Raw genomic sequence first — 22,934 nt, 5'->3', positions numbered from 1 at the left:
TAAATTGGTAATGGCGCCAAGGTTGAGGAAAAAATATGTAGAAAAAATGATAAAGCTTGTGAATGGAAAGAAAGAAATTTGGTCTCCAAATGGAAGGACTGGGAAGATTATTTAAACTGAAGAAACTATAATTTTGTTGAATAAAAAGCTACTGTACAGTAGTACTTTAAAACAATGCACATAAACAAAAACAAGTCTGAAGAGGTTGAATCCCCAGGCGTAAATTAAGGCAATAACCAAGAGTAAGAATTTCCCAAAGGGCTTTCAAAATCTTAATTATTTATATGACATCTGTATATGACAGGTGCTACCAATGTGTACCTGCTATAATGGTCATGCGGAGTAGTGTAACAAAGTCCTAAGAAGGTTGGCAATATTAAAATTATAGTGGGTTTTGTTTCCCCCCAGATTATTGAGCACAGAAACATTTTTTACTTTGTAGGTGATAATCAGCATCTTGCACAATAACAATAGGTATTGTTAACGACACAAGCTTTGTAAAATTATTCTTGATAATATATTATTTCAGGTCTGAGTATGAATTGTGATTATACCTTTGCTTAGAATGTACCGCAGGCAACAATTCTGTCACTGAAACAGAGTCTTTTTTTTTTTTTTTTTTTAAATGGTAAAAGCGTACAATCTATAATAAGACTTTAAAACAAAAATGTGACTCTTGGATTTAATCTGTAGGAGCATTCGCAAGAGATCAAGAGATTTTGCTCAGTAGGGTGTGCATTTGCTTTATCAGGGAACACTTTGTTATAACAATCTGCAATTGTGTATGTTTTGTTACCCCAGCAGTGTGAAAGCATTTTCAAATTAATCCAACAAATCATTCACAAGATAAATCATTAAGTTGTTAGGAAGATAAGAATCATAAGCTTTTACATAAACAACACCTAAACATGAAAACTCATAAAAACACTACATGCGCTTCAAGCATTTGTGCAGAGTTAATTGCACAGTATTGACAAAGTTGTTGATTATTAAACAAAAAGAAATGTATACTTAGTCAGATTTTACTTTTAAACCACTAAATATAAAGCATTAAATATGTGTATGTGAACATTAAATATGTCTATGTGATATGGAAGCTTGTCAATAATTTATGGTATTAAGAATTATGTTGCATTTTAGGTTGATAAAACTCAAGACTTTCAACAACGAAAAATCAATCTATCTATCCAAGCAACAATTGCAGCAAGACTGGTTGCACATCTGTAACACCCTTAAACAGGCAAGAAAGACACAAGAGAAAGCTGCTTATCTTCTTGTTCAAGACAAATGCATATTAAGAAATACTGTAGTTGAACTAAAACACTCAGAAAACAGCACAGTGGTGATAGTGTCCACTTGTTAAAGCTTTCAAATATTATGGACTAAATGCAACACTTATAAACCACATACATGGGGTACACCATGTTAGAAGGAAACTACAATGCAGAAGTAAACCCAATAAAAGAAAGGAAGAGAGGAATGCTATCATACATTGAAGGAAGCCTGTAGGAACTATGAACGAATAAGTATGCCCCAGTATACACAAAAGGGGATAGGCAATGTCCAAAATGAACTGTCCATACAACTTTACACGTTATCGTAGTGAAAAAAATGTTTATTCAATCACCAAAACCTGAAGGGTCAATCCAAACAGACTTCTTAAAATGAACAAAGTTATTCTCAACCAATATATCTTCCATGTAACAAGTTCTTCTTCCACGCCAAAGAAGGGAACAAAATACCTTTTCTTTATAAAGACAAACGTTCATGAAGGTTTAGGTTTTTTCTTCTCTTTATATACAATCCTTTTGCATTTAAATACTCTTACATTCTTTCAAAATATACACTGAATATACTCAAGACTGTTAAAGTTCAGCTGGCAGACTTTTTTTTATTCAAATGGATGAACACATTGTCAAACAGCTTTTTATTAATTCAAAGATTTTTTTTTTTTTTATAAACAGTGTAATTAAAACTGAAATTGTATATGCTTCTCTGTGAGATTCTTAATGGATGAACTAAAGGACAAAGGAATTAAGACATCATCCATCAGCCAGAAAAAAAAAAAAAGTAAAATAATGTTATCGCTCAATAAATGAGAAGTACCACTTCAAATTGTAACATGATGAAATGAAAGATGTGGTTAAAGGTACAAAAATCTTAATATGTAACGAAACTTCACTCAGTTAATGTAGGGAGACTGAAAACTGTTGAAACTACATTTTTAAATAAGGGGCACAAGCAGAATTCTTTCACACTGCAAGAAAAAGAACTACCTTATTTTACTACGCTATTGGACTTATGCCCTTTTTTGGGTGGGTTTACATTTCATAGAATGGAGGGCTTTGTTTGCATAATTTATTGCGAAAGTCTTTGCATGCTGTAAAACTAGTAGGAAGCTTGTATGTACTGCATTATAATTCAGCTGGAATCTCAGGGCCATAATAGGCTAAACTAAGGATGTTAATAAGAACATCATAGAACAGTGCAACACATTATTTTTAAAACAACACCAAGTTTAAAAATTACAAACTAAACTTTTTTCATAAAGATTTACAAGCAGCACTATTTCTTGTACATTCTCTGATGCAGACAGACAAAACTAAGAGCCACATGTGACATTTATACTGTTCACAAAGTTCTGCCATTTTACATTTTGTAGTCACTAGAAAAATGAAATACTATTTTTTTTTTTGTTTAAGATTGTCCTTCTGCTGCCTTGTTGCACTCAGTGGTTTCCTCTACATTTTCTTTGGCATCGTCAGTCTTCATGGCATTTTCTTCTCTGTGTAGGGTTTCTTCATTTTCTGTGTTTGTGCCATTGAGCTGCTTGCTGTCCCCGTTCATGAGAACATCACCTCCAGCATTTACTTTGGAAAGAGCGTCAGGCATCTTTAATTCCTGCTCCCCTGCTTCGTCTGCCTCTTCCAGTTTCCCTAGGATGATTGGGAGTTTGGAGTCTGAAACAGAGTTTTCCAACATGGAGATGTTGCTCTCTTCATATTTAGGAAGAGGGGCCCCTTCCTCCAGCTTCTTTTGAAAATACTCCCTCTTGGCCTGACCACTTGCCACAGCTTTTTCTAATATCTCCTTTTCAGCCAAACGTAACTTAATTGCTATCTTGAAATGAAATGAGAGGTCTGGTTTTTCCAACAATGACCTATCAGCCTGTAAACAGCAATCAAATAAATTAAATTAACACATGTTTTATTTGAAAAGGATTATCACCATGATAGAGGTGCTAAATACAAAAATCTATGTGTGAAAAGTAAGAGAAAGCTAATAAATGTATTTAAATATGTACTTTGTTTACTTATAGTTTCATACAACCACATGACTAAAATTAGTTAATGATGTTATTTTCAGTTTGAAGCAGCATGTTTTCTTCCTATAAGCCTTCAAGTTTTTTAAAAGAGCTCACACTAAACTAGCAAAATAACTAATCATGTAGTGTTGGGATCAGAGACCATTGGAGCATTACTGGACATCTGCATTCTGTAAAGGTCTCACATTTCTAAAAATGCAACAAAACCTTTTAGCTTTAACCGCTGGACTGCCAAACCGTTATATTATTTATTTTTTTCCTTTAATTTACATGAATATTTATAAAATTGATTAACACCTGAAGTACACTACAATTGTAAAAGTGGTTCACCTGTTTACACCATTTCATTAAGTTAATAACCGTCATTCTCTCCTGTCAGTTCAATCAGTTTGCTTCCGTATGGGAGAGGTGTATCCAGTGTAAATAAAGCAAGGCCCTATAGTAAGAATGACTATGAATAAAAATAATTTCAGAATGCCTCCATCAATCCCACTGAATGTATTTTATCTAAACTTTTTTTTTTCCTTTTCAAGAGAACGGCTAAATTCACGATTAGTCTTACTTTTACTACACATCTCTCATTGTTTACAACTTTGACTGGTAAAGTCATCTGTCCTCCAAATGTGGTAGACACGGCAACGTGATTCAGCAGCTAGTTCAACCAAAAACTTTTTTTTGCTGATTGGGGAATATTACTTACTTTAATTCCCCGTCCACATGCAAGCAAGTGGTACAATGCTAGTGTTGAACTGACAGGAGAAAATTACTGCAAGTGAATTGAGTGCAGCACATCAGTGCATCCCTGCACCATTACCAGTCCCTTTACAAGTTAAATAAAACCACCAAGGTTAATTCAAGGGAGATAATACAATTTTAAAGACAGTAGAAAGAGGATGTACCCAGGATTTTCAGAGCAGTCAAGTTTTAGCCTTTAATCCTAACCAAGAACATGTAAACAGTGTCTTACCTCCGAGGTTGTTTTATAGGTTTTCAAAAGCAGGGCAGCCCTGGTTTCCAGAAAAGTCCAGAGTTTTATTTCATTGTCCCAGCTTACTGGAAATTCGGCATTACCAAGTGTGAAGATTTTATCAATAGCATGTTCACCAACCAGGTACTCCTTGAGCTCATCTGTAATGATATGACATGCCACATGACAATCTTCTCTCTATTCTGCCACATGACAATCTTCTCTCTATACTGCAATGACCAACCGATGTCCTTTAGTTCTATACATGGCAGTTCTTATCAAATCTAAGTTACTGAATAGCTTTAAAATAACACAAAAATGTAAGATGATACTACAAGAAAACACGAAATGTAACAGCACATGCTGTGCAAACTGCTCACATTATTTCAGTTTACTACTGACTACACTATGCATGCTAGTTAGAAGCATGGCATTAACTGAATTGTTTCCTTTTAAAATACCAATGTCCAACTTAATTTAAATTAATAAACATGTAATCAGTGCAACTGAAGGTCTGGTAAAAAGCTGCATTCTCTTAAAAACCTCTACAATTGAATAATGCATTGCAACCTAAAATTACTGACTTTTTTTTTTTTTTTGCCAGAGAACATGTTGTTGCTTCATAAAATGTATGACAAATACATAGGTAAAAATATTTCAGTTGTTAAGCGTTGAAGTGTTTACTCTCCAACATCCAACGGTTTCTTTGCAGGGGTCAATCAATTAACACTTTCCTACTCCAAGCCAGGCTGAACAGGAGCCACTCAACCTTGTTCTGATCTGCAGGCTTACTAAAGTGGTGGTACAAGCATGAAAACACACCAGCAGCCATGTCAATTCCAAAATGAAGAAACGGCATGTAAAAACAGGACACGAGAAAAGCTTTACCTTCACTCATGCAGAAAACCCGAAGGAAGGCCAAAAGCTGGTCTGAAATTGGAGGCTCACTGCAATGCAGTGCAAAGATACTAGACCTGACAGGAACACAAGAGATGTGTACTTACAAAGCAGTATATTAAACAATATGTATACAGCAAATAAACAATGTCAAATTGGTACTAAATACCAATAAAAACAATTAAAATGCATTAATTTTCACAATTCAAAACCAGGCTTTTAAAAAAAAAAAAAAAGTTTCCATCTGGCTCCCTCTAACATACACATTGTAATTAACGCTAGGTATAATATCAACCTGTTCTATCTTATCATTATACCGTTTATATGAATGCTACCACTACGGTCGTCCTATCTTATCGGATACGGTCCTGGGCCTAGAAGTACCAAGTTCGTGGTCGGAAGAGTGAAAATGAGTAGGATCAAATAAAAGTGGGCATAGTACTAGGCTTCTTAAGTAATAGTTTTTTCTTTTTGGGGGGGGGTAATACCTAGTGTTCTAAGTCGAAATCGGGCCTGGGCTCACGGTATCTTTTACAATCTAGCACTTTGTTCTGGGTTTCATGTAGTTAAAAAGTTCGTGACGTTCTTAGCTCACTGTCCCATCGTCTGACATCGTCTGTAGAGGAAGGTTTTTTTTTGTTTGTTTTTTTGTTTTTTTTTGGTATATTTGTGTGAACCTGGGATTATGCTCATGACGTACCAGCCAGTCACAACAGTACGTGGACAGTGTGACACATGTACAAACACAACTTGCAGGAAATAAGATTATTATTTTGTATTGAGCAAGTTCTCCACTTCCAGTTACACTGGAAATATTTTGTAAAATCCGAGATCAAACAGCATGGTGACTCACAGTGCAGTACTAAAAGCTGCATCAATCTCATAGCTCTATATTCCAAAGCTGTCTGAGCTAGTCTTATCAAATAATGTATGTTTTGTCAAATGAATCACTACCTGACCTGCATCTGTGGGTATAGCATATCCACACTACCATTACCCTAAATCTGACGAATACTTAAAAACACATTTCTACAAGAAAAGCAATGCTAATCATCATCTCTGGGTCTGTTCAGCATTAAGATATCAGCATAATCATCTCAATATACAAGGAGCTTTCAGAAATTGCAAGGACTTGATCCATATACCAGGGTAATTATGTTTCTAGCGTTTATGTATGTACACTCAGTTTTAATATTCAAATTAAACACCAGTGTGTGCAGTCACCAATAGTTAGATGTTGTATTTAAAATGTCAATTTTCAAACCTGCTCATCAGCCTTGTAGTCTTGCAAGGCAACACATTCACATCTATCATCTTCCAAGTTGTAACCAGTGGTAATCTAGGACAGCAAAATAACAAATAAAATCATTGAACAAAAAAATAAATGAAGTGACAATAGAAAATGACAGGCTTTCTTACAGAGTTGCACAAGTTTTGGTGTTCAATTTTTTTTTTTTTTTTTTTTTTCCAGTTTTTGGTTTGCACATTATCGTAAATAATTTACGTCTCCTGACTGTACGAGAATAGCAGTAAAATGTACTTATTTGATAAAAATGACTTATCGGTACTAATAATAGGTAATAAAAAATTTTCAAAATATATATAAAAAAAAAAAAATTTTTTATATATAACCTGTAAAATACAGACAAAAGTCTGAAAAAAAAAGCCAATTTTTTCGGTTTTAGAATAAATCCTAAACAGACACCCCTCCTGCGCGCAAGTCAACTAAAATAGACGCGGGGGGGCGCGGGGGGGGGGGGGGGGGGGGGTTCTTAAGATGATACAACCAGCTTTATTAAACACCCAGCTTTCTAAAAACCTAGGGAATACTTTACAATTTAAAACATTTTGCATGCATTTTAAGGAGACAGTTTGAAAACATGTATTGCTCTGTTGCTTATTAGAAACCCAACACTATTATATTCCAATAAAACATTTAAATCTGTATTTCAAATTCTGATTATGTTTGAAGACCATAATATAATTATAAAAAGAGTGTAACTAAGTCTAAGAAACCACTTTTCTTTTCCAAATGAAAATGGAATAAAGGTTTCAAATGCGTTAGCTTTGTAGTACTGCAATTGTAGTGACAGTAGATTATTTCTTGTTTAAAAGCCAGCAACTGCAGTAAAAACCAAACATGATTCTTAGAGTCTGTGACACTCTCTTAATCTCAGAAAAATGTAATAAGTTAATTTACATCTCATTCAACTGACAGTACAATGTATGATAAAGAATGAGGAACTGGTCCCTGATATGTGAATTCATCTCACAACACTTGAAGGTTTTGCCAGTATTATGCAAGTGTATTCAGTTTCATGCAATATATTATGGAAAGCTTACAACAACTACAAAACATGAGGACATTTTTTTTTCATTGAAGAATAAGAATTCCTTCAAAAGGGAAACTATATCTATTTATACTTGTATATATATATATATATATATATATATATATATATATATATATATATATATATATATATTATTTATTTATTTATTTATTTATTTATTTATTTATTTATAGCAGGAGTTTAAGGAAAGTAAAGACTCTGCGATAAGTGTAATGTTCATAAGTACAAAGACGTCAAGACAAATTACAGCATAAAAATCACACACATTATGTGGTCTCAGTGCCTTATCGTTACAGACACATGCTCATGTCATCCAGTAGAGATGAAGGATAAAAAGAGCGAGCAGCATTTTTTCATAAGGCTATAATACTGACAATTGACCACATTTCTAAGGGTTTAAAAAGGGAGGAGGTATTTTAGGGAGGCGATAGTTTTTTTTTACCAGTCCATTCGTGTGATTGCACATATCCCAGAGCGGGATCAAGGCCAGAGTAACACGGTTCCCATCCTCTGTGGGGATCTGGTTCTGACGAGTCATTACTGAAGAGACAGCCCATCTATCAAGGGAAGTAAAGAAAACTGTTTAAAGATTCAAACTTCTGTACCACACCTCTAATGTATGCTATGTATCAATTACTGCAGGATTCAGCACACACTCAAATCAAGGTAAATGACCTTAGTAAAGTCTCAGGGCTACGCTAGTAATATTGATGGGTTCACAAACAGATTACTGCATCTTCAATTACAATAATTTATTTCTACATATTTAGTCATTTTATTGCAATGGTTCCCTCCATCCAAACAACACTGACTACAGACAATGTCTTCTTACATCAGAAGGTTAAAATCCTCCCTGTGTGTTACTGGAAGAAAATGTGTTTCTGAAAACATTCAGTGAAGATCAACTAGTCAAAATATGAAAGCATTATACAGTATTAGTTACCTACAGCATGTCAAAACATGTTATCATTACTGACTTTTTGATAATTTGAAGGTCACAAGCTACTTTATATATATACATATATATATATATATATATATATTTTTTTTTAAAAAGCACCTCTAAAAGATATTACACAGGTATCCTGTCCAGTTCACAAAATGTGTTCCTCATAGATGGAAGTACAAAATCTTTACTAGATGCAACCTACTGGGGTGGGGGTTATCTACATATATGCAAAACAGTTCTTAATAGGAGAATGATTATAGAAATAGTATTGAAGAATGTTAATTGTAACTCGGTTTTAATTGATCATTATTTCTTATAAGAAAATCTTAGTACACGGACCTGTAATCGTCAAAGGTAAAGCCATCCTTCAAGGGAAGTTTGCTGGCATTTGGATGGGTCTGGGGATTGAAGGTGAAAAGAAAAGAAAAAAAAAGGGGGGGGGGGAGAAAAACACAAATCAGTCACTAGAATTTCATTATCTAGCTGCCTAACAGATCCTAACAAGAGCCTAGTGAAGCAGGAAGCGTCCAGCGGCGCTAGAGGGATCATCATGGCATTATGCTCCCATACATCACTGTCAACTTAATTTGTTGTGCCCAGCAGCCGTCATAAATCTGCTTCATCAATTTGTGAGACAGAAACCCACCAGTGCCACAGAAATCTACATTTAAAGACACAGCAGCCCTTCTCTGTGGGCTAATTTAAGCGAGATGTCATAAAAGTATAAAACCAATTCTAATGAATACAATGATACCAACAAGGCTTGCATTGAATGCCTTCTACATCTCACTGTAGATGCAGATTTTGACCTTTACACTAACCTTTGTACTGTAAATCTATCAAACTCAGATACGTATGCCTACGACTATTTATTACTAGAGTACACATACTCTACTCTTTATATGATAGTATTATGCAAATATTTTTATTAATACAACTAGGCACAAACCAAAAGATTATTGGCCAGACTTATTATCAAACTTAAACCTGACAAGATTTTCTAGTTTGGATTTATTTGCACAATGTATATTACAATTTCATTTTTTCAAGAAACATTGATGACATGCCTTTTCTCAGAGATTCTTCTTGAGAAACTGAACCGGGATCTGCTTTTCAGTTTTGAAGCACATATATGTTTATTTATTTTTTGTATACTGTACATAAATTAAGTTTATATCTAACCAAAATCCTTCAAGGCTGCAAACCTTTACTGGATGGACAAACTGCCAAAGCAGTCTTCAAATTCAGGGGATCACACATACTTTGACAACCATTAAAAGACAAGCAAACATGTGCAGTACATATCAGTATACTTGTACAGCTTATTTTTATTGGTACACTACAGTGTTTGGAAAGAGGTCTGAATCTATTACATACTAGATTGAGATAAAGTTGATCTGAAAGAACCAACCATTTATATACTATCGACATTTAACACCACCACTGGAAACATCATCCTTCAACATCAAACTAATAGTTTTCCCAGAACAGTAAAGGAAACTTTATGTGGACAATGAAATTCCTCAATTTGTATAGGATTATTACTAAGGCTGTATGTTTATGGAATGAAACTCTTGTAAAACAGCCCCAATATGCAGATTCATTTTGTAAAAAATATAGCCTTTAGAGCATTCTATTTTGTCCCATCAAAAGATCAGACTACAATAGCTCAACCTCCCACAAAACCCACCCTCCTTGTTCAACTTCTGCACTGCTGTTACTAGGGCTCCGTGTAGCGTGCAGTTTCATCTCTTGATGCATTACCATCACAAGTGGAAGGTAATTTATCATTTTTCACAGTAGAATGTGTGTTGGCACTGTGTGTGGGACAGTAAGGGACGAGGTACAGAGGGATTGGAACCGTTAATCAATTCAAAACAAAAGCTCACACGCAGAGTGGAATTCCAGGCAAATTATTTAGCACAAAAGATTAGCTAATTGGCTGGTAGAGCTCATGGTTCTATTTCTTAATTTTTACCTCATTTAATTTATTTTCACAATCTCTACCAGTACGTTTATGTTTTACTAACCCCCAACCCCCCCCACCCCGCCCCATTTTTCTATTTAAATTTGTATGCTCAGACTGTATGTCTGTTTGTATTCTGAATTTTCACATTTTAAACAACTTCACAATTAACTGTATTTATTCTAAGCTGGTCTCATGTGTTACAGGAAAAACATAACCCCGGTCATTTAGCATCACTGCCATCAGTCACTTTACAAGCTATATTTAAAACGGAATCCAGTCAAAATGGCTTCTCAATTTTTAGGGCATATATTAATTGGACCTGCCTCATAGACAACTTACAGCAGGCAAATGCAGCATGACTAATTATCGATAATGTGCACTCACTTACAGTCTATTTAATTACTTGAGATCAATGGGATATGAAGGAAAACTACTCTAAGTACACACCAGTCAATTCAATTTCAAAGCCAACTCGGCAAGCTAATTTTCTAGACGGGTTATCAGAAACGCAGAAAATCACAACATCATTTAAACAACCTCTTTAGAAATGTGTAATGGAACACCTGCAGTATATCAGAGGTCATATATTCCCTGCATTTCTATCACTTCTAAACCATACTGCTAAATTCACTTTCAAGATTGTAAGAAATGCAAGCTACAGTCACAGAATCTTGGTGCATTCACTTTGCGAATCATGTTGAAAATGTATACAGTGTATTCATTGTATTCTGCATCACCTAGATTTTTCCAATGTACGTCTGCCACCTACTGGTACTTTTGACAGATCATTCATGAATTGCTTTTATTAGCTTGCATTGATTATCTTTTGATAAACACTTTTTAAGAGAGGAATTGGTGTATTTTAATTTACGGTATCCCAAGTAACCATAAACTGGCCATAAGGAAAAAAAAAAAAAAGGCAAAATGAACAAGAAAAAATAAAGAGAATGTATTCATTGTATTCTGCATCACCTAGATTTTTCCAATGTACGTCTGCCACCTACTGGTACTTTTGACAGATCATTCATGAATTGCTTTTATTAGCTTGCATTGATTATCTTTTGATAAACACTTTTTAAGAGAGGAATTGGTGTATTTTAATTTACGGTATCCCAAGTAACCATAAACTGGCCATAAGGAAAAAAAAAAAAAAAGGCAAAATGAACAAGAAAAAATAAAGAGAATTATAGCCATATGGGACATTGTATGTGATAAATGAGTGTTTACTTACTTTAGATAATTTAAAAAGGTACAAGAAACACTCAAATGTAACAAAAGAAATCAAACAAATATGACATATGATACTGGAAAGGTTTCTGCATCTGGTTTTCAAGACCTGACTTACGGAAATTAAAATATAAACAAAAGAATTAAAAAAAGACACATAAAACTATTTATCAATGACAGCTGCTTTGAATTAAAAATGACATCCTTTGATAAAAAAAAAATCAATATAGCACACTAACTAACAAACATTTAATAATAAAAAAAAATATGTCAATAGATCTACAGAGCAAATGACAAATACATTAACTATTAAAAATCTTGGAATAATTCTACAATTTCTATAAATATTTGATGCCTTATCTTGACAGTAATGTGAAATGCCCATATTTCTAATTGACAGTTATTTAATGAAAGAACAAAACATTGCCTGCAAAGATTTTAAAGATAATTTATAAAAATGAAGATTTTTTTTTTTTTTTTTCACCACTTGCCAGCCAATGAAGCTAAACTCAAAGGAGCAGCTATTCAATTCAATGCAGCAATGGAAGAATTATTAAATTGAGCTGCCACCTGAAAAATAATCTTATCATTTGCAATGTATGTACAAAATTTGGACTGCTAGGTACAATGCTGATATACTATATATTCTCAGATCAGCCTCTCTATCTTGAACCTCTACACTTCCATCTATAAAAATAAAACAAGAAAAATGCCTTAAAATAAAATCACAATTTTCAAATGTGTAAAATATATGAACCACTTAATATATGACACTCCAAAGACCCTCGAGAGCACAGGGGGTAGGAATTATTTACAATTCTGCTTTTTATGCACACCTTTACTTTTTTCTGTAAAGACCTTAAGTGATTTTCTGGCTTAAAGGAGGCTATAATATGACAAGCACCAGCAGAGACCCAGAAAACGCAATCTTTTCTACAATACACTTCAGTTATACAAGTGGAACAGCACCCACTTGAAATGGCAATAAAACAGAATGATATATTGGAATACTAGCTCGCGTTCCATGTTCTCAGGTCTGTTGGCAGAAAACTACAGAGTAGGGCGCTCTTTATCATTACAGCAGATGCAGAAGTCATAACAAAGAAGCAGCTGAAATGGTGGAATATATTTTCTCTTATCTGATGATACAGATGGTAACACGGTTAGGTACAGTAGCAGTAGCCTCAACCCTTTGAGGTAACAGCAAATTACAAAAAAGAATGTGGACAGTAAGCAAGACAGATAATTAAACAGTTTTTTTTTTTTTTTATGGAACAGAGTGAGCTCACTGAAATCATTAGCAGCATTATTTGAAGTCCTAAACTCAACTCAGTTTCCATTAACATATGTAGACAATTCTTAGTGAAAGTCCGTCTCTGCTTGCAGTAGCCTCCAGACCTGACCTAAAGTGGTGACCCAGAAAAACTCTTCTCTTTATAACCACTGATCAAATCACACTCTGCATGGTCAAGAAACAGCACTAGGATTAAGCTCCCTAGGTCATAAATCAGTTTGAAAACATGATACAGATAACATCCAAACAGCCAAACGAAAGCAGCTTTAGATGTGTCTGAATGCTCGAAAAAGGCTTACAGGGAATTAAAAACAACACCAGAGATGAGAAAGATGTGCTTTTCTGTAATAATAATAAATCTGTAATTCAGCAAGAAAGTATTTCATTATCCTGAATAAAAATATATAAATTATATGCAAGATGGCTCTTATTGTAAGTTGTGTAGTTTGGGCAAGAAAACTATGATGGAACGCTTCTAGCCAAAAAAACAAAATACTTACAACTTTGACACGGTAAGGATTTGAGTACATCAGATTTAATAATAACAACAACAACAACGCAAATCCAACATTCTGACCCAGTTGAAATTAAAATCTAGATTGCTAATCTTCCCTGGGATCCACAGCACAGGCTTTAGAAATGTAAAAAGAACATGTCTGTGCAAAATGACAAGTAGGTTAGCTTTCATTTTCCCTTAATAATAGTAACAGCAGACTTCCTGGGAAACTGCATATTCCTACTAAGTTGCCTTAGGCCTGATCTGATCGAATCTTAGAAGCTAATCATTTGTACTTGGATGGCGAATCACCATGAAAGAAAAAGCAGGTTTTGCAGAAAGTGGAGGAGAATTAAACAGAGGTCTTGATTACACTACGGATTATAAATCAAAGCAGAAGATGATCAGGGGCAGGGGGGGCAAGGTTAAAGTAAAGGTCAATAAAAGCTAACTATAGACAGGGGTAGGATATCCTTGGAAATTAGATGCTGCAGATCACTAGATTTCCAGTTTAATTCTCACCAAGTTAGATCATGTAGAGTACAAGTAGAGTTCTGGAAGACGAATATGTTGCTGATGCTCTTTAACACTATGAAATCCTGAATTCTGCAAAACCAGCTCGTTTGTTACAACAATCAGGTCCACTGGGCAACCAACATGTCACATGGTTCCATCCTGGATAATACACTGATCAAAATAAGAGAGATGCAAAGATAAAATGAAAGCAAGGATCTATTACAGATGATAACACTGATGACAAAGATCTGGATCTGAGGAAGGACTTTTGCAGATCATTTTGAAAATGGTGATGACAGCAAATAAGAGTTTGTTGACAGATAGTATGAAAGGCGAAATGACAGACACAGTTGTGGAGTACATCTGTGGTGTGGGTGCAGATACAGGTTGAATGACAAACAGAATCCCTAGAAGACATTTACTTAATTTACATACTACAAAAAAAAAAAAAAAAACATTTTATATACTAATATGGGCTGTTCACTTATTATACATTAACACATATACATAATTTACATTTTTGCCCATTCTGTGTACACATATATCCCACTCAATACATATACACTGAGAGAAGAAGAAAAAGAAAGAAAAAAAATACCTGTATAAAAAACAGTAGAGGTTGTAGTTCCAGGTAGGAGAAAAAAGCCATACAGCATTTGAGGTTGAATGACTCCCTCATGTGGCAAATAATAATATCACAATCATAGAGAATGCAGCAGTGTCACTCCAGGCTTATCAGAAGCCAGGAAATTGAGTGCAAAAGGGCACTATAAACCAGCACTTACCTATCTTAAATACGCTACCAGTTTAAATGTTATTTCTTAAATCAGCTATAACAGTTACGGGCAGATTTTCAGTTCAGTAGCAGCCATATACCTTTCTTAAATATGAATGCTAAAGAACTCAAGAGTATCTGTCTTCTTTATCATTTTAATTGCACCTTCGGGTCTCACGAAAGAGGTATGACTTTTCAGTGTAGTTGCTGGTGGCAATGATAAGTTTTGTATAGGTTGTCAAATGTAGAACTATGAAAACTATAATTATAAAATTATAAACTATATACCTGCTTCAGCTTAGGCTTAATACCAACCAACAGTTTTCCATCAGATACAAGCCATTTGATATCAAAGTGCTTAAATAGACTTTATAGTATTTATACAGCCTTGTCCAGTTGATATAAACACAGTATGTCACTGGTGATTTGGGACAGCATGACATTGGTAAAGCCTGACTGGCAGTAGAAATTACAGTTCTCTTATTTTTTTACCCCAGCTCCACCAGCAATTCACACACACTCACTGCATCATGATTCTCCAATTTGCTAGATTGATATAGCTCTCACATTTCCAATTAACTTTATTTTAAAATACCTTAAAGCAGTGCAGGAAGCACAAATGTAGTATTTGGAACTGTAATACTTAGAAACACTTCTAGGACATAACTAGCGTTTACTGTATTTCCCACATACTACTGGAAATGTGAGGCAGAATTTAAGATAAAAATTAATATAGATGAATAAATGAAACATTGCGAAAAAGCAAGCTAAAGCAGGTCAGGTACTGTATATATTTAAGGGTTTTCTTTCTGGAAAATGTACTTAACTGCACAAACATTTTGCATGAACATATAAAAGGTTGTTTTTTACAATGTTCAAAAAATGTGGCAAGGATAGTTACTACAACCAGTTTTTTCCCTTGGTCTGTTGGGAATGTGGTGACGATGTGTGTTGGGGAGAAGGAACCCCTTACCTCATGATTTGTAAGTAAAAATAGATAGATGTTAAATATATATAATATATATATATATATAGTATATATATATATATATAGATATATAATAATATATAATATATATAATTTATATATATATATTTAAAATGGCACATGTTAAGAATTCCGTTAATGAAAGAAAAGTTTTTTAAAAAATGTACACAATTGTAAAAAATGTACACAAAAAGTTTAAAAGATTAAAACATCTATTTTCAGGACTTTTCGGGCAAAAGCCCAAATTTTTCAGCTGTTTAAAAAGAAACGTAAACTCAGAACAACTACTTGTTGTTGATGTTATATGTTTTTATTTTATATATTTTATATTGATATCTATATATATATATATATATATATATATATATATAAATATATATATATATATATATATGATACCATGGTTTTATTGTTGCTGATCAGAGACTCTAAATGCTTAGCAACGAATGGTTATTCAACAGTGGAGACAATCATTTTGGATTAACACCAACTTGTGTGGTTTTGGGTAAAAAGCATTGGATCTAAAGTGTGCCACGGTGCTGACTGTATATATATATATATATATATATATATATATATATATATATATATACATATACACTATAGGCTTTTTTTCTGTAGCACAGTTATGAAAAAAATATCTCCAGCAATGCATGCAAGACTAAACTATTGTATTTCCAAGTGCCCCATTAGATTTAGATCTGCCTTTGTTGAGATCAATGTAATAAACCCCAATATGTTCACATGTGAAGCCCAGACAGTTTTATAATTACAAGGACTAACCAAATGGCAACTACTCCCACATTAATTTATTACAGACTGCTTCCAATACTTGAACGAAGCCAGGTCAAAAGGTCAACATAACCAGCTCTGTACTCCTAGGTCAGCTTAATGTCACTTTGTAAGCAAAGTCACACCAACATTTTGTTTTTAGCCTTTAGCTATTCCAAACTATATACATGTAGCGAAGTCATGATGGTTCAGAAAAGCAAATTACTTTTTTCTTTTCTCTCGGATTTGTTTAATGAAAAATGAAAACGTCAACTCTATTAAATAAACTTACCTGTATAACTTTGTAAAAATAAGCATACTGGCGTGCCGTATTCTTGTACTGGCTGTACACATCATTAATGGCTTGGGCAGATTGCAGGTAATGTACTTCTTCCTCTTCGAAATACAGTGGTGTGTCATACTCGCTGGGCAGCGTCTTAATATAGGGCAACCAGAAAGAGTTGGGGTCAGCTCGTTCACACAGCAAGTGGAAAGCCAGGGCTATGTTCCCCATTGCCTGCAGGATACGATCCTGGCTGTAAAGCAGACCTTGAAAAACAGAAAAGCGGAGACGTATTTTATTGCAATCTGTGAAATGATCAACTCACCACATGTTAAATTGAGGCTTTAATGTAACCGGCAACAAAGATTGATCCTTGTTTTTCTGCTATTTTACAACTTCTACCCTCAATCAGATAAAAATAAAAAATTAGTCAGGGATGACACAGATACAGGAAATTGGTTTATTTAAAACAAGGAACAACTCAGAATTTTCCTTGCATTGAGGAAGAACCCATTTCTAAAGTGATTTGCATACAAGTCTGTGAAAATGGCAGCTCATAGTCATGAAAAAGGACATGGACAAGGTCTTTTTTTATATATATAAAACACACACAGGGAACATCAAGGAAAATCGAGGGCTCTACAAGCATAGTGCTTTTTTTTCTTGATAAAAAAAATTTGGAACAAGGTGTTAAGGTTTTAAAGTTAATTTTGATTAATGAAAACTGGGACCTGACATGGTTTGTCACGTTATTCAAAAACCATTTCCTCAGCATTTGAGCTCATAACTAACCGAATTATTTATTTTTTTTTTTTACAGGAAAAAAAATATATATATATATATGTATATATATATATATATATATATACATACATTATATATATATATATATATATATATATATATATATATATATATATATATATATATATATATATATATATATATATCATTGCTCACCCAAGACAGAATTTTTTGCTGATTCAACAGTCATCAGCATATTCCTGGGAATCCAAAGAAACAGCTCTTCAGCCTGCAAAAATATAAGACTATCAGGATTATAAATATGAACTTAGAGGGTAATAGGGGGCAACAACATGTTCTTATGTCTCACTAACTCCTTACAATTACATTCTCACAAGTGGTTTATTTTTCAACAGATCTAGTTTTCACTTTAACTCTGATGAAACCCATGTTTCCTGGCACAACATTCTACACTTAATGGTAGACACTTAGCTAACTGTTCAAGTTTCACTCCTGTATGACAGATAATTGGGTCACACCGAGTTTTATTTGCAGAAACTAATGCCTGCAGCCAAGGAAGTAAACTACAAAGTCAGATCTGACCACATGTATCTGAAAGATAAATTAATATTATAAATCTAGCAAGAAAAAGCTTCTATTACCCCCAAGCAAAAATAATAAAGTTGCACAGACAGTGAATATTATATCACATTATAAACAGATCTTTAGGTTTGCTATTAGCTGTTATTCATACAGTTCAAGGGCCATATTGCTGGTTTACTTTGCAAGAGCAAACAGCAAAAAAAAGGGAATCTCCTTTTATAAAAAGCTATGTGTCATAACACTTCTGGCCCCTGGCACATTTGTCTTAAATGTATACAATTGCATTTGTTTCAGGTCCACAGATAACACCTTATCAAAATCCTACTGCATCTTTGTATTTCAACTTTGACTATATATCAGAGAGAGGAAACTCAGGGACAGGCTTTAGAAAAGAAGCGTGACAAAGGAAAAAAATAAAAAATAAAAAAAAATACACAACATGGTGGGAAACTGCATCAAAACCCACCCAGAATGAAGGATAACTAAACTCCAGAGATTGAAATACACAGTTATGTTTAAGCAATAAAGTATATGCATTCTAAGCAAGGATTCCTGATTTTTTTTTTTTTTTTTTTTTTTTTTTTAAAAGGCATTTATGAATACTTAGGGCTCTGGTTTGACTAAACAATCTTGTTCCTGTACTTAATCATTCTTATTTTGCTTTCAACATAGTTTATAAACAAATCAAGTTGCATAATAATGTTATGATGTTGTATTTCCAAGCAGCTTTGGAATATTCTACATAAGAACACCCAGTAACTGGCACACAAACCTTAATATCTCTGGTGGCTTTTAAACCAAAGCCTTCCTCAGGAAACTTTGCAATTTCAAAGCCTTCAGTTGATGCCCCGTTTTCTGCAGCCCATGCCATTAACTCAGGGAAAAAATCTTCTCTTGTTCCATCAAAAATCACAGACAAACCTAGGTAGGGTTGTATAATGCATTGTTAAAAATATATATTGTTTGCTTACAACCGATCTCTAAAGCAAGGCTGCAGTAAACCCATCACGCTTAGTGAAGTTCACAGAGCTAAACATCCACTGAAAAGCAGAAGTGTTTCTAGAACGTCCATCCATGACATAATAACCCAAAGTGTATACGTGTGCAATAAGTGGGATTATGATAAACGATACCTTTTTGTTTTTTGCGAATTTTTTCTACCAGGGATCGAATCTGGACATACTCTTCCCATTCCTTCCCTGGAGCTGGGGCTGGACTGCTGCACTCTAAGAACCAAAAACACATTGTGCATCACTCAAACATGTATATACTTTAAAATGTCTGGTTACCGGCATGTTGCTTTGGCGCAGTTAGTAAAATATGTCGCATTGGCTACACAGTGTTCGTAGGCATTTTGAAAAGGGGGAATTGTGTTTTTATTTTAAACCTTATAGATGCAAGATTACATAGACATCTATTTTTGCTTCTCATATTACATTTTTTACTCTATATTTTATATTAACTACTTCTGAATGTTACAAATTCTACTACCAGATTAAGGCCTGTTTTCATTCTATTGTATACAGTATTATTTTACTCACTTTGCAGCAGTTCAGAGATTATATTCATCATATCTTTGGGGGAGACTGCTGACGTGGCCCCACCGCCCGATTTCTGGGTTTTAACTCTGCTCTTTTTTCCCATCTTTTGGCTGGTAAGCAGAAAATTAAGGTTTAAGTCAGTTAAAAGAAAAAAAAATAATGTACAGAAAAACTTTGCCAACATCAATTTTTTTTTAAAAGCATTGTTCTCTTCATAATGCAGCACACCATTCAAATTGTGTACACATGCATTTCCTTCCCCTTACACAGCTTATGCTATATTCAAGCAAGCATTTAATTTATTATGCGGAAGTATAAATGTCGTTGCCACGGCAACTGCGCCAGTCTTTCTATTAATGTGAGGCAATATTCCAGAACACACTTTGACTGCCCCTCCCATACCTCCTCAGCCCAAATGTAAAAGAGAGTCACAATGCAAAACTGGTTTTACTTGATGACAAAGGATATCAGTCTTTTGCTAACATGTGCATGTGAAAAATGCACATGTAAAGAAATATGCAAATGTTGTTACATGTAATAGAAAGAAACCAAATTATACCAAAAAAAATGTTTATTCTAGGAGCAATCCAATTAATGATGAAGGGTCGTATTGTAATGATCTAAAATGCAATGGATCTAAATACTGGGAATCCTGCTGATGTATTCTCTCAAGATTGGCATAATGACAATAAAAATAGAATGGAAATGCTGGCATGTGCAGGTTTGTAAATTATACGCCAGCACTATTAAGATCCACCACAGTAATGTAATATCAACCACTTTTATGCTATCCCCTCATATCAAAACTAAAAGTAATAACAAATACAATATAGCATTAAACTTGTCAAGATAGTAGTAGCAATATATTCTGCTACTCACAATTGAAACAAAGCCAAACTGTGTAATGGCCAAACATTAGACAGATGTCAGCTCCTGAAAGTGGCCAGCTGTACTGTAGCCAATATGAACAGCATACAGCTTCTAGTAAATAACCCTCTATATCACATGAGATGTAAAGAATGTTCCAAGAAAGTTTCGTCACAATCACAAAACTAAGTGTGATATACTAATACATATCTATAGACAGGAAGGGCTCATCTGTACACCCCTTGATTCTCACACTTTAAAGAATGTGTGATAAAGAATGCCCTAACAGTTGTACCACATACAATATAATGTATAACTTTGATTATTAGTTATATACACTTGAAGGAGGAGGACCAACGGCTTACTCCTTTTGAGGAAGGTAATCCCAGGAGGATCCCTGGGCTTGATGTGCTGTTAATAAATTATTTAAAGCTGTTTATACAGAGCACACATGCGGTGCTTTACTTCGTGCCAGCAAAAACATTACCAAACCAAAAGCTTTGAATCCAAAAGAGAATGGATTACTTTTAAAAACATCAAGGTCAAGAGTTCAAAAGAGGTACTTTCTAAAGGCAGAAATATCTAAATTAGAAAATGAACTACAGTAAATGCTTCTAAAATGAACTGTATAAAACCTGTAGAAATCCATGTACTTTTAGAAAATGTCTCGTGGAACATAGTGTTGTACATTTCAGAGAATCTGTGACTAGAAGATAATTTTCTGAGCCACATCCATTTTGTCAGCAGTTACATTATCTTTGGTGTTACGACATTGTATGAAAAATATTATATTACCATTCACATGAGCATCCTATTTTCATAATTTCTTTTCTTGCTGGCATCACAAAATGTGCCATACTGTATGCTTAGAACTACCATCACAAAGGTGGTGTATTTAACGCCTGGAAGTATCATTGCATTAAATCCTTCATACTGTTATCATTTCAGCACTTGTCTCGAAGCAGGCTTTCATCATTGAGATACAGGTCAGTCTAATCAAGATATCATATTCAGAGCATGTTTCCTTTCCTAAAAAAAAAAAATACTGTGCACAGCAGCATGTAGTAAAAACTACTAAAATTAAATAGGCTGAAAGGCAGACCAGTACAAAGAGAACAGTTAGTTATTTTAAAGTTTAAATAAATCTTTAGCTTCACAGTTAAATAAGTTGTGCACCAAGCCACAGAGTGAGTAGTCAAACACAGTAGCCTGCTTGTGTAAAAACAGGCCCTGGTCTGAAGCATCATGGGAACTGGCTGGAGAGAACCATAATGGGTCATCATAGGGCAGAACTACCCCCTTGATCAACCGGGGCTTGCACTTAGATCTGCGAGAGACAAAATGCAGTGTGAGAAGTCCCAATACTGAAAAAAAAAGCTATTGGTAATGGTCTATCTTAAGCGATGGTAGTGATGGCAACGATTAGGGAATAACTAAAAACTTAGCACATCAACAAATTCATAAATCAAAATAAACGAGTAGTTGTACCCGTTCTGCCTTATCTGCACAGGGGAACGAGTACATCAAAGTAACGAAGTTGGTCCGGGGTTTTGGGTTTTTTTTTTTTTTTTCAGCCTAATTTTAACCAGACAATAAAGTCAGCATTTATCTCCACCTTGAACTCGCCATTATGACAAAAGTCTGACACGTACAATAAAACCATTTCAAAACGTTTTACCCCATATGTACATAACATGCATTGTACCTTCATTTTACGATTATGTTGATTGATTTAAGAATCCCATACTAAAATTAATTAAATATGACATGTATCTAGTCGCATCCAGAAAGCTTACAATGTAAACACGAATTGCAACACCGTTCCCATCCCTGACTGTCTTAATGCAAAATCAATCCTTCAATCGTATGACGGATTGAATTAACACGTGCTTTACCAGACACATGTTTGTGCTGTTTAATAAACTATGCGTTTCTGTATATAGTTGCGCATTATTACCGTTCCGTTGACTGCAGCAATCCCTCCTGTCAGACTTGAGTTCTATCCTCGCTGACAAGCTTTGCAAGCCCCTCTGCAAGGTTAAACCACGCCTTGTCACCAGTAATACTTTCAGATGATTGGATAAAAAAAACACTCCCTAGGTGTGTAAATCGGTTTCGAATGTTTAATTGGTGAATTTGATGACTGGATGGTCTGCATATTCTGCTCTGTCATTGGCTTTAATGCGCTTCTGTCCAAAAAAGCTGCGCTAACTCCCCCTGTCTCCTGTCATTGGCTCTCTTTTTTTCCCCAAGATTGGTTGTTGGAGCGCAGACCCTTTATTACCAAAAAAGGTTAAGAATGCAAAGCTGTGATTGGCCAATACCGCCGTTGCGTATTGAGGTAGTAAAAAAAAAAAAAAAAAAAAAC

At 34.4% G+C, this 22,934-nt stretch overlaps 1 protein-coding gene across 1 annotated transcript; it reads right to left on the bottom strand.

The window, feature by feature from the left end:
* Nucleotides 1-1,602: 1,602 nt before the first annotated feature.
* LOC121329689 (actin-histidine N-methyltransferase-like) lies at nt 1,603-22,628 on the bottom strand. The gene is made up of 13 exons (XM_041275391.1): nt 22,524-22,628; nt 19,700-19,809; nt 19,292-19,384; nt 18,931-19,079; nt 17,772-17,844; nt 16,821-17,077; nt 8,832-8,890; nt 7,986-8,100; nt 6,454-6,528; nt 5,554-5,563; nt 5,181-5,291; nt 4,293-4,453; nt 1,603-3,168 (listed from the first exon to the last, which is right to left on the bottom strand). The coding sequence occupies exons 2-13, from the start codon at nt 19,800-19,802 to the stop codon at nt 2,698-2,700; spliced, it is 1,677 nt and encodes a 558-aa protein (XP_041131325.1). The 5' UTR covers nt 19,803-19,809; nt 22,524-22,628; the 3' UTR covers nt 1,603-2,697.
* Between the last annotated feature and the right edge of the window lie 306 nt (nt 22,629-22,934).

This window comes from Polyodon spathula, chromosome 17 (genome assembly GCF_017654505.1).
Source record: "Polyodon spathula isolate WHYD16114869_AA chromosome 17, ASM1765450v1, whole genome shotgun sequence".
Lineage (NCBI taxonomy): Eukaryota > Metazoa > Chordata > Actinopteri > Acipenseriformes > Polyodontidae > Polyodon > Polyodon spathula.
Note: the sequence above shows the minus strand (reverse complement) of the source record. Positions and strands in the feature narration are given on the sequence as shown.